General features: G+C 40.7%; 1 protein-coding gene across 1 annotated transcript in view; it reads left to right on the top strand.

The window, feature by feature from the left end:
• Positions 1 to 13,098, top strand: part of ANO2 (anoctamin 2) — a 536,951-nt gene that overhangs the window by 522,281 nt on the left and 1,572 nt on the right. The window contains exon 23 of the mRNA XM_036759072.1: positions 7,586 to 7,691. Coding sequence (XP_036614967.1) covers positions 7,586 to 7,691 — 106 coding nt within the window. The remainder of the gene's footprint in view (positions 1 to 7,585; positions 7,692 to 13,098) is intronic.

Below are 13,098 nucleotides of genomic sequence, written 5' to 3'. Positions count from 1 at the left end.
ATAATCAACTTCGTGGTAATGAGCTCCTCTCTATGTAGCTAGCTTCTCTATCACTGGCACAATCTGTATTCAGATGTTTTGCTGCTTGGTATAACTTGCTAGGCATTGGGATCCACTGGCAAAGCCTTCAAGAACCCAGGCTCACCACAGTGCAGAGTTGGGCATCAGACTTTTGGCTACTTCAGCCCTTAAAGTTTTGTTGGTAGACCCGGTGACCCCTTCCCACCTTGGCCTAATGAAAAGAATGCTTGTAGGTCAAGTCAATATCCATTTATGAAGTGCCTACTATTTGCCAGGCTCTGTATTAAGTTCTGGGGATACAAAGAAAGGCAAAAAGAGTCCCTGCTCTCAAGGACCTTGCAATTTGATGGGGGTAAACAACATGCAAACAACTATGTACAAAAAGATATAGACAGAGTAATTTGGAGACATGCCACAGAAGGCATGAGCATTAGTCTGTAGAACATCCAAGTAAAGATGTCCAATGATCAACTAGAGATTAGAGACTGGAAGTCAGAAGAGAGGTTATGGTAAGGTAAGTAGGGCTGAGAATCATCATCATAGAGATGATAAGTGAATCTATGGAGGCTGGTAAGATCATCAAGACTAATAGTACAGGGGGAGGAAAAGAGAGGTCCCAGGACAGAGCCTCAGGGGACACCTGTGGTTAGTGGGCATGACACGGATGAAGATCCAGGAAAGGGAACTGACCACTGGGTTTACAAAGAGTCAGACATGACTGAAAAGAAGAAGAAACAGAGGAGAGATTAGTTTTAGAAAAGAATATCAAGAAGAGGGTGATCGACAGTGTCAACAGCTGCCAAAAGGTCAAATATGATAAGGATTGAGAAAACGGCATTACATTTGGAAATGAAGAGATCATTGGTAACTCCGGCGAGTAATTTCTGTTGATTGATGAGGTCAGAAGCCAGACTGCAGAGTTAGGAAGACAGTGATTGTGACGGAATACTGCTGTGCTATTAGAAATAATGAGCTCAATGATTTTAGAAAAAAACATGGAAAGATGAGCATGAAATGACAGTAAAGCACAAATACTGCTCTTCTCCCTCCCTTCTTTCCCTCTATTATAATATGTTTTGTGCCACTTCATTTGGTGTAATTTACCCTTTTCTACTACCTCCTTACCGCTCCTCTCATAGCCCTCCCTTTATATCCCTTACTTATATTTTATATCTTTACATCAGTTAATTTATACAGGCATTCACAACCTATGTATATCCCTTTCAATTGTCATAATAACTGTACCATTCTCAAGACTGACTTATATATGTGTATATATATATATATATATATATATATATATATATATATATATATATACACAACATACATAAGATGATATAATCCTGCATAAAGATGTAAACAACCTGCCCTTATTGGTTAATAAGGTTTGTGGGGTTTTTCCCCCAGGTTACCTTTTTATGTCTCACTTGAGTTTTGTATTTGGAGATCAAATTTTCCATTGAGTTCTGGCCTTTTCATCAGGAAGGTCTGGAATTCCCTTATTTCATTGAATGTCCATCTCCTTGCCTGAAAAATTATGCTTAGTTTTGCTGGGTAGTTGATCCTTGGTTGTAGTCCCAGCTCCTTTGCCCTTCAGAATATCATATTCCAATTTCTCCTGTCTTTTAATGTGGAAGCTGAGAGATCCTGCGTGATCCTGACTGTAGTTCCACGATATTTGAATTGCTTCTTTTTGGCTGCTTGAAGTATTTTCTCCTTGAGTTTATAGTTCTGAAATTTGGCTATAATATTTCTTGGTGTTTTCAGTTTGGGATCTCTTTCAGGGGGTGATCGGTGAATTCTTTCAATGACTATTTTGCCCTCTGGTTCTAGGACCTCTGGGCAGTTGTCTTTGATAATTTCTTCGAAGATACTGTCAAGGCTCCTTTTTTCATTGTGGATTTCCGGTAGCCCAATAACTCTTAAATTGTCTCTCCTGGATCTATTTTCCACGTCAGTTGTTTTCCCAATCAGGTATTTCACATTTTTTTCTATTTTTTCATTCTTAACGTTTTGCTTTATTACTTCCTGGTGCCTTATGGATTCATCAGCTTCCACTTGCTCAACTCTAATTTTTAATGAGTTAGTGTTTTCATTTTGCTTTTGAGTTTCCTTTTCCAATTGGTTGATTTTACCTCTCAAGGTGTCATTTTCTCTCTTTAGATTCTGTATCTCCATAGCCATTTCACCAATCTTATTCTTTAGGGACTTGATTTCGTCTTCTTGTAGCTCCCTAATTTGGTTTTTAAAATCTTCCTTTAGCTCTTCCAGCCATGCTTTTTGGGCTGGAGACCAGTTCATATTACGTTTTGAGGTATCAGACATGTCTATAGTGTCATTGCCGTCCTCTTCCATATTGATATTTTGATCCTGCCTGTCTCCATAAAAAGAATCTATTGTCCTCGGTTTTTTTGTATTCTTCTTCATGTCTGTTGTTTTGCCTTTTCCTGGCGTTACAACGAATTTCTATCTTTAGGCCTCAGGGCTCTCTGTCCCAGCTTTCTTATTCTGGGGGCTGTGAGTCTAGAATTATAGCCTTCAGTTTCCTGAGGTGTGGGGAGGGGTCTGGCTTCCTGGCGTCTCACTCCCTATGGGTGCTCTCCAGCACTTGCTTTTCAGCAATGGTCTCAGCTGTTTGTTGTTTGAGCTGATCTCTGGCACTTTCCCTGGGAGAGGAAGATTACGTCTGGGCTCCTGGTGTTGACCCCTGCCGACTCTGCCCCTCTGGGACTAATGAGCTTCTACTTTTGTCCTGTGAGGCCCACTACTTTCTCCTCTGTTTCAGTTCTCTTTTTTTTTTTTTTCCCCAAGGAATTCTCTGGGTGAGGGAGGGAGGGATTAGAGCCGTTTACCTGGCCATTGTGTCTTCCGGAAGTTCAAGAAGCCAAGTTCCTGGGCTGTAAGCGTCAGGAGTTGGTATTTCACGGCCGGTGGCATTGCGCTGCCTCTCGTCGCTCCCACAGACTGCCGTCCTGTGTTGGGAGTCCTGGGGATCTCCACCGGTTTCGGGCAGCTTTCTACCAGCCCGTCTCCCACGTGGATTTCCCCGCCGGCTGCTTCCGCTTTGTTCTGGAGCAGCTCCGCAGCCGAGCACTCTCCGATCCTACAGGTTCGTGTCTTCAGGCTTTCAGACTCTCTCAGCTCGAAAATTGGCCCTACGCAGACTGCTCGCAGTTTCTGACTCTCTCAAATCTGTTCAAATTCACAGACTTCGCTCTTCTCAGCAACGTAAGGTGCAAGGACAACTCCAGGGGACTCACGATGGAGAGAGCTATCTGCATCCAGAGAAAGAACTGTGAAGTTTGAATGTAGATTGAGGCACACTTCATGCTTGCCTTTTTTTCTTCTCTTTTGTTTTTGTTTTTGGGTTTTTTTTTTTTTGGTTCTGTCTCTTCTTTCTCATGATTCACTCCATTGGTCATAATTCTTCTCCACAACTTGACTAGTGTATAAATTAACTCAATGCGAAGTTATACATGGTAGTTATATGAGAGTCCATGCTCTCTTGGGGAGGGAGGGGGAGGGAGGGGAGAAAATCTGGATTTCAAAATTATGTAGAACCATGTGTGGTAAACTAAAAATAAATAAATTAAAAAAATAAAAACAAACAAACAAACCAAAAAAAAAAAAAAAAGAAAACCCCAAATGGGCTCACCAACAGTCAGATGTGACTGAAAAAAGAGAGAGCAACTTCCTGACTCCAGGCCCAGTGCTCCATCCACTAGGCCACCAGCTACCTCAGATCAATACTTCTGACTCAGACGCTGTGATTTTACTGGCGTATGAGCCAAGACCAGATTCATATGAGCTGTCAAAATAAATAATTCCTTGCATTTATATAATACTTTGTCATCCCTCATTAAAAAAAAAAAGATGAGCATGAAATAATGAAGAGCAAAATGAGCAGAACTAAGAGAACACCGTATAGTGTAACAGCAACATTGTTTTAAGAACAACTTTGAAGGAATATAAGTTGTTTTGTCTGTTATAAATACCCAAATTAACTATAAAGGACATATGAAGAAAGACACTATCTGTATCCAGAGAAAGAACTGATAAATGGAAGTATGGATAGAATTTGTGTCTATTTGTGTCTAATGGTTGTCATCTTTGGGGTGGGGGCAGGGAGGGAAGGAGAATAATTTTAAAATCACACAATGTTTTGATGCATATTTGAAAGGAATAGCAAGTTGTGCACAGTAGATTTGCAGTTTCATGTACAATCATCTTTTTATTGTACTATGTTATGAAAATATTTGCTTTATTCCATAAATTAAAAATAAAATTAGAAAAAGAAGACAGTGAGAGGAAAGGAAGTGGGAGTACCTATTATAGATGGCCTTCTCTAAGAGTTTAGTCACAAAAAGGAGAAATATTTGGCAATATTAGGGGTAATAGAGCAAATGAGAGGTTTTTGAGGATGAGGAGACATGGGTGTGTTTAGAGGCACTAAAGAAGCAATGCTATGGGGACCAGTCTCCTGGAGACAATGAGATGGAATGGCATCACTTGTCCATGATAGCGGGTTTGCCTTGGTGAGGAGAAGGACCACCTCTTCATGTGAGAAAAGGGTAAAGGAGGAGAAGGTAGCAGAAGCCATCAGAGTGATGTGCTTTGAAGAAGAGAGGAGAAAATGCAGCTCTTAGGAAATGGCCTTAATTTTTTCATGTGAAATATGAGGCAAAGTTCTCACTTAAAAGGGTGGTGGGGAGAGGGAACCACAGGAGGTTTGAGAAGGGAGAAAAAGATTTGGATAAACAGCTGTGGTGAGTAGGATAGTGATCCAGTTAGGGAAGTGTAAAAGAATTGCCTTACTGTAGTGAAGGCCCAGTTAAGAGTCTGCAATATATTTGTGAATTTCTCCAGTTTCACTGAGCAGCACACAGATAAGAGTGAAGGCAGTAGATGGCGGGTGTAATCTAAGGCTGGCAAGTTTGGCAATAAGAGAACAAGGAACTCTAGAGAAAAAGGACAGTGTAAAGTTGAATTAGTTTCACCAAAAGACCAAGATGGGGCATGGAGAAGAATGTAGCCAGTGCAGGGCTGATGGTCTAAAAAAGAAGCAAAGGGTAGAGAGATTGGAGGTTGCAGTGATGACTAAGAATAGGGTTACAGGTTGCAAGGCAGAGGGAGGGGTGAAATGACAACAGATTGTGTTCGGACGAGAATTTTAGAGTTCATCCAATTTACTACAAATTTATTAAGCACCTACTATGTGTCAGACACTGTGCTAAGCTCTGGGGATACTATTAATGAAAAGAAGACAGTTCATAAACATGGAAGTAGAACACCTGTACATAGTAGGATTATGAAAGACCATATGTTTGTAGTTGAGGGAGGGTAGAGGAGTAGGTCCTGGGAAATGAGTACATTGTGGAACTGGAAGGTTAGAGTATTTGAAGGAGAATCACTATGTATTTTGAAGTCCCCTAGTATGAGGGTGGAAATTGGGGAAGAGAGAGAAAGCCTGTGAGACAGGCTTGTCAGTGAAAGAAAGAGGTTGGTAGATGATAGTTACAAGAATATTGATTGGGTGAGAAAACATGGATTGAATGAACCTGAAAGGAAGAAAAGTGATGAAGTGATAGTGTCAGAGGGAAAGCCTTGAAGTAGCAATTGGATATTTCAACTAGCCCACCATAAGCAGTCAAGCAAGGGTACGGGTGAACCAGTATAACCAGTGCTGAAAAGGAAGGCCAGGGAGGCTGTGTCTTTGGGAGGGAATCACATCTCAGTGAGTGCAAGAAGATAGAAGGCATGAGAAAGGAAAAAGAAAGTGTGTTATTGATGAAGCAGGCATTCCAAAAAGCACATTGAAAGGGGTAGGTAGCTTTAGAGTGGGATGTTGAAGGGCAGATGGAAGTAAGGGAACAGGCACTGGGGATGGAGATCAGAGTTTGAACATTGGCACCTAGGGGTTCAGATGGGGTGGACATTTGTTATTTATTGAGGAATGAGTTCAGGTAGGTTTTATCCTAGGGGTTTGACTTCAGAGTAGTGTCCTCCCCAGGCATTAGGGCTAGAATATTCCCTTCTTCCTCTAGCAGCTTTTTTTCTTCTTACCATGTAGGTTCAGGCAAGGCAATTGAGAGAGGTGGAACTGTAGGGAGGCTACCAAGAGTCCTGAAAGAATGTGATCGAATGGACATAATAATAATAAGTAACAACATTTATTTTGTACTTCAAGTTTGCAAAACTTTACAAATATCTCATTTTATTGTCACTGAGAGATAGGTGCTTAACTCCATTTTATAGATGAAGAAACTAAGGCTGGGAGAGGCTAAGTGATTTGCTCAGGTTCATAGTTTGTAAATGTCTGAAGCTGGATTTGAATCCAGGTCTTCCTGGCTCAAAGTTCAGCACTCTATCTTCTGTACTGTCTAGCTGCTTCCTCTATACCCCAGGAAAGCTACCTTCTTTCCCTGGGAGGTACCTCCCTCCTTACCCAGCAGTCTGTGAGTCAGGAAAGCGGCATTCAAATCCTAGCTCCACTTCTTAGTAGCTGTGTTTGACTATAGGCAAATAATTGTGCTTCTGAGACTGTTTCTTCATCCATATGTGATAATGGACCCTTGGAGGATATGTGGATGGAGGGTTGTAATAGATGTTAGACCATGAAGTTCTTGTAATAACAATAAATGAGGATTGAAGTGGTTAAGAAAGAAGCAGGGGGCTCACATTTAAGACGATTCCTCTGATTTCCCAATACCCCTCCACGTGAGGTTGGTCAAGGAGATGTTGGCTCGGAATGTTCCCTTCATCAGGTTTATCCTTATGTTTATAGACTCCCTTATTTGTCGGGAAATTGTGTTTTCTTAAGGGCATGGTTATATCTTTCTTGGTGTCAATGGTCAAAGGGTCAATGTCTAGTCCTCCCCCTCTCCCATGCTGAAGCAGAAATGTCACCCATTTCTTCAAAGGGATCAAGCCTCTTCCAATATCTCCACGTGCAGTGACTACCAGAGTTTTGTTTATGATAACGTGAGGGATGGATCCAATTAGGAAGTAAACAACATGATAAATGAGTTCTGGCTACTTTTGGCTAGCAACTGGGTCAGACTTCTCTCCTTATGGTCTTTTCTTCTCCTGAGGAGGAGGAAGGATGGGGCTAAGCCAGGAGCAGATCTGATCACTACCATCCCATGTCCACAATCTGCACAAGTCCTGGAGGAAGGAGAGGCTTAGGAGCTGAGAGACCTGACACACATGCTCAGCCCTACCTGTTTTCCTTCTTTCCAGGTGACACACAAGGGAACACAGACTATTCTACCTTTCTGGAGTCTGACATCTCTATGGCAGCTCCCTCCAGGCAGCAGCCTGGGAGCCATGGTTATATATAAAATAGGAATAAATATAGTCCCACTACCTATCTCATTGTTATTGTGTATATAGTGCTACATAAATGTGAGCTCTCATTATTGCTCATTAAAGGCAAGGGCTCCTGAAGGGCCTCACCACTCACTGTCTCTATTTAGGGGTTCATCCAGAGAAATACCTCACTGAACTAATCCTTCACCCAATTCTTGTTCCAGCTTTAATCCTTACCTTTCTCCCTGGACAGATTTAAGGATTACCGAGAGCCACCATGGGCCCCAAACCAATATGAATTTTCAAAACAGTACTGGTCTGTCTTGTCTGCCCGCTTGGCTTTTGTCATCATCTTCCAGGTAAGTCAGTTGGGCGGATCAAATGTAACCCTGATTCCCTCCCCCTTTTCTCCTACCTTTCCCCATCAAGACCCAGAGTTTCCCCTGAATTTAGGTTGGCCAAATGGAAATTCAGTAGCCAGTAAAAAGAAAATTAATGTTGGCCGCCTCCTTTTTCATATTTGTGTGAGGCTCTGGGTTACAAGTCAAATGCCTCCTGTCTCTTTAGTCAGAGGAGATAAGGAAGTATTAGGGAGGCTTTTCTGAAGGAAATAGACTTCCCAGAAAAAGAAGGAAGGTAAAAGGCCAAGTAATTAGGCAGATGTGGCTTGGTGGGAAACTATGGTTTCCCACTTAACACAGGGGAGAGCTAAAAATGGGGAGTAGGGGAGAGAAGCAGGGGGAAAAAAATTCCCAACTCTTAGACAAATTATGCCTCTCTCCCACTAACCTGAGAAAAGAGCTATGTTCCCGACTCTTTCTTCACTTTCCTCTCCATTCCTTCCTTTTGGTATTGTTTTACTCTCTGAGACATCTGGTAGGAAGGGGCTGCAAAAGCCAGATTTTGACTGAATAGCAAATCTGAGCCCCTGATCCCTTATCTCTGACAATAGTCGTGGCTCTAGTTGCGATGTTGAGATTTCCCTGAGCCAGAGGGCCCCAGATTCCCACTCGGATCCACAGCATCTGACAAGCAAGGAAGAGTACAAGAGGGCAGATCCTTTTTTCCTTTGGCTCCCTGAGACTTTTGTACTCCCTGAAGGGGGGTCTCTGGAGGGCTCTAAGGTATCCCACAATGCTCCCCCCTCAATATCCCTTCTTCCCAGGGACTAGAGGAGTAGTCTTTCACTCAAAGAAGACAACCATTCTTTCCACTAAGAGATGGTGAGATATATTTGAAAAATTGCTCAGCCTACCCTGCCCCCAAAACACTCCTGACTTTACCATGTTCACATTTCTCTTATGCTACAAGCTGATTTAAAGTCAGGCTGTGAAATAACAGTTCTCTAGTGCAGCCCTACACTCCAAGAAGCTTCAAGAAATAGATTATTTGTACAAGAATTTACTGAACTCACAGGGTGTTAAGTAGAGCAAACCCCAAGCAAAGAATCCCTGAGTCTCAGAATTGGAAGACCCTCAGGGAGGTCTTCACATCTGATCCACACTGAAAATAGACCCTCTATTACAACCTTCCTGCAACTGATTATTCAGCTTCTTCTTAAAGATTTCCTGTGAAAAGAAACCCATTACCTCCCATTCTGCTGTGAGACATTTCTGATCATCAGGGAGTTTTTCCATGTATCAAACCTCAATCTTCCTCTATGTAACTTCCATCCAGTGCCCTTAGATCTACCCTGCCCTGTAGCTAGACACAAGAAGTCTGATCCCTCTTCCCCATGGCAGCCTTCAACTATTGAATATAATAATCATGTCCTGTCCTGTTCTTCAATCCTTCCTCCTTCTTTTCTTCTCTAGGCTAAGCACCCAGTCTCTGTATGGTATGATTTCCAGGTCTCTTGCCGTCTTAGTTTACATCCTTCCCAAAATGCAGTTTCCAGGGATTAACACAATCGTCTCTAACCAGGGCAGAGGGTGGGGGAGCTGCCCCATGTTCTAGACACTGTAGCTTCCTCTAATGAAGTTGAAATTAACATTAAAATCTTTGGCTGCAGTATCACATCTTTGTCTAATGTTGATCTTGTAGCCCACTAAGACCCCCATAACTTTTTCAGATGAATGATTATCTAGTCATATTTTATTAGCCTGTATTCGTAAAGTTTAGTTTTTTAATACAAGTATAGAACTTTACATTTGAGATGGGGATAGGGACCATACTTGTGATTTCATTGGTATAGGAAACTTCCAAGTGAGGAAATGCCCTCTACCATGCAAGTCAGCACCTTTTTTTCCAGCTAAGAACCTCAAAGCATCACCTAGAGCTCAAGTGACTTCTCCAGGGTCATACAGCTAGTGTCAGAAGGAGCTCTTCCTGGCTTCGAAGCTAACTCTCTAACCACCCTACCACTTGCCTCTTAGAACTTTACATTTAACTCTTGTTAAATTTTTATCTTTTTATTATATTTAAATTAAATTTTACCTTATCCAAATGTGACCATCATTTTAGCCTGTCAAGAACTTTTTGGTTCCTAACACTCTTGTCAAAAATGTTAGCTATTACTTTGAGTTTTGTATCATTGGCTTAGATACCATCAGTGCATTTGCCCAAATCATTGATAAAAATGTTGAGCATCATGACAAAAGCAAAGATAGATCCCTAGGACACTCTCTTAGAGACTTTCTTCCAAGTTGACATTGATCCATTAATGGAATTCTTTGGGTCCAGTCATTTAACCACCTCTGAATATAGATATAATTGTACTATCACATCACCCATATTGCCCCCATCTTTTCCATGAAGATAGCATGAAAGACTATCAGATGCTTTGATGAATTCTACATAAGTTACATTATCTGCATTTCCTTGAAATGAGGTCAGTCTTGCACGACCTGTCTTAATAAAATTTTCTCTTAGCGATTACTACAGTTTCTGAATGTTTTTATCCTTTTAATAATACATTCTCCAAGTCTAACAGTAATCATTATCAAGTTCACTGGCCTGTAGTTTGCAAGTTCCAGTCAATTATCTTTTTTAAATAAGACAATACTTATGCTTGTACAGCATTTTAGAACCTCTCCAATACCTTTCAAAGATTACTAACTGTAGCTTATCAGTTAAATTATATCTGCCAGTTCTTTCAGTAACCTGTGTCTGGCAGAACAACTCATCCAGAGCCATTGGCTGATCTGCTGCTATCTCTGTGGTTACATTGGGTATCCACTTCCTGTTGACCAATTTTTGTTTTCTTCTTTTTAATCGAAAGATCCCTATCCCTGACAGAAAACATATAAGCAAAATAAGCATTAAGCAGTTCTGCCTTCTTGTGCCTGTTATCAATATTTTGTGTACCACCGGCAGAAGTCATATCCCTTCTTTAATCTCCCTCCTGCCCAAAAGAACTTAAAATGCCTTTTTTCTTCATTGCCTGCCTCAAACTCATTTTGATCTCATAGCACTCTCAATACTCTTCTTACAGGACCATGCCAATCAATTGAATTAATTCTTTGTTCCTTGCCCGGGCTTCTGACATCTATGTTTGTCTTGCTTAAATCCGAGCTAGTTGATTTTGGGTCTATATTAACCTATTCAGACAGCACCAGCTTTACCCTTTATTCTTTATTGGAATTGCTCCTGAGATTTTAATAATTATCATTATTATTGTTATTCAAAATTAAGTTCTTGGGGACATGCCATCTTTCATGCTATGCACTTCTTTGAAGCCCTCAGATTTGTTGAAATTTTTTTTTCCTTACAAAACCTGTGGTGAATCTCAAACTTTTTCCTCCTTTACCATTAATTCTAAGATGTAGCATTCCTAATGTTTACATTGTTTCTACTGCACCAAGTAGCTCCTCCCTAATGGGCCAAATTAAATCCAAAATAGCAATTTCCCTTGTCACTTCCTCCACTTTTGATGAAATTATCATCAAGACGAATCCAGAATGTGTTAGTTGCTCTGCCTTGAACACAGCAGGAATTCCAGCCGATTTCTGGATAATTGAAATCCACTATTAAACTAGGGCAGTCAGGTAGTACAGTGGATAGAGCGCTCAGGTTCGAATCAAGAAGACTCGTGTTCATGAGTTCAAATCTGGTCTCAGACACTTCCTAGCTGTGTGGTCCTGGGCAAGTCACTTCACTGCTTGCCTCAGTTCCTCATCAATAAACTAAGCTAAAAAAGGAAATGGCAAACCAATCCAGTATCTTTGCCAAGAAAACCCCGAATAGGGTCACAACGAGTTGTTGGACACAACTGAAAAACAACCAAACAACAGCAAATTAAAATATATCGTATTTCTATGCCTAGTTTGGGATTGCTGTTTATTTCTGATGTCCATCAAGATGGTTAGCTCTTCCCATGAATACATTGGTTACTAGATTTCCTTACTTGAGTATATCATTGTAATATATAATGCCACAACTATGTGGTTCCTTTCTATTAGAATATGCTCTTTAGAACAATATTCTAGTTACATCCTACCGAGTCTCAGTGATACCCTGAGAATAAATTCTAGTCTTTTTACCTATCTTCTTTGTCCTCTTTTGGATGAGCTATAAATCACTTATGTTAATCTTAAAATGACATATACAAAAGAACTCCAAATTTAGTCTAAGGCAGAACACAGTGGAACTCTCATCTCCGTCTTTCCAGCTACTACATTGCTCTAAATGCATCCAGGATGGCATTAGCTTTTTTAGCTTCCACGTCATACTGTTGATTCATTTTGACTCAAAGACTATTTTGTGGGTCTAGTCCTTCAACGACTTCTGGATCTCCCTAACTGTACTATCATCAAATTTAGATGTTAGCAAATTCACAAAGAGCCTCATGCTCTGGTAGATAAGATGGAGAAATCTAAAAATATTCTATCATTTCTTTTAACCACCAGACTAGTAACGACTAGAAATGAGAGTTGTATGGTATGACCTGTTCTTGAAGAAGTGGTGCCGGCTTCTAGTGAGCACTGCTTGCCTTTCTAAAACGTCACAAACTAGTCCTTTGAATATTGTGTTCTGCAATTTTTTGAGGCCTCACAGTTCTATTCTTTGGCCCATAGTTTCCAGACTCCTCCCCTGTTCTGAAAATTATAGTATTTGACCTTTTATTTCAGTACCTGAGGATGTAGGTGGTTCGGGCAGGGTGACCACTGAGAAAGCGAAATGATACTTTACAATGCATTTCTACTCCTTAATAACCATTTTGTTCTACATTTCTAAGAACAAAGATAATTCTCTCTGGAAGACAAAAGAGAAGCAAAATAAGTGTTGAGTAGTTCTGCCTTCTCACCTTCACCTGTTATCATTTATGATCCTATTCTTACAGGACCATGTTATTTTTGTATGTCTGTCCTCAGTAACTTACCTTTGCTTCCATTCCCTATAGCCATTTTTTTTAAAAAAATCAGATTTGGTTGATGAGTTCCCCTTATAGTCAAATTAGTTTTGGGGGTTTCTTCTTGTGACTGCTGACATTTCAATTTTGAGAAATATGGGACCCTGGGAAATATGAGACCATTAGACCCGTGAGGTATATGAAAAAGACTAAAATCATAAGCATTTTCAAGGTAGAAAAATGCCCTAAGATAACAGAATTTGAGATTCCATCACTCCTTTCATCACTGTTCAGTAGGGAAGACAAGACAGAGGAATGTACCCCACAGGATTATTTTTAGGAAAGAAATGTAAAAAAGAATTCCTGTGTTTTTGGCCTGGACCTATGATTTAATTGGTTTTGGGAACTACTCCTGAGGACATACCTTATATCAATGCAGTTCAGTGCCTGTTCTGTAACTGAACATCTTAGAGAGT

Source organism: Trichosurus vulpecula, chromosome 5 (assembly GCF_011100635.1).
Source record: "Trichosurus vulpecula isolate mTriVul1 chromosome 5, mTriVul1.pri, whole genome shotgun sequence".
NCBI classification, from domain to species: Eukaryota; Metazoa; Chordata; class Mammalia; order Diprotodontia; family Phalangeridae; genus Trichosurus; species Trichosurus vulpecula.
The sequence above is the reverse complement of the archived record's forward strand: the minus strand, read 5'-3'. Positions and strand labels throughout refer to the sequence as shown.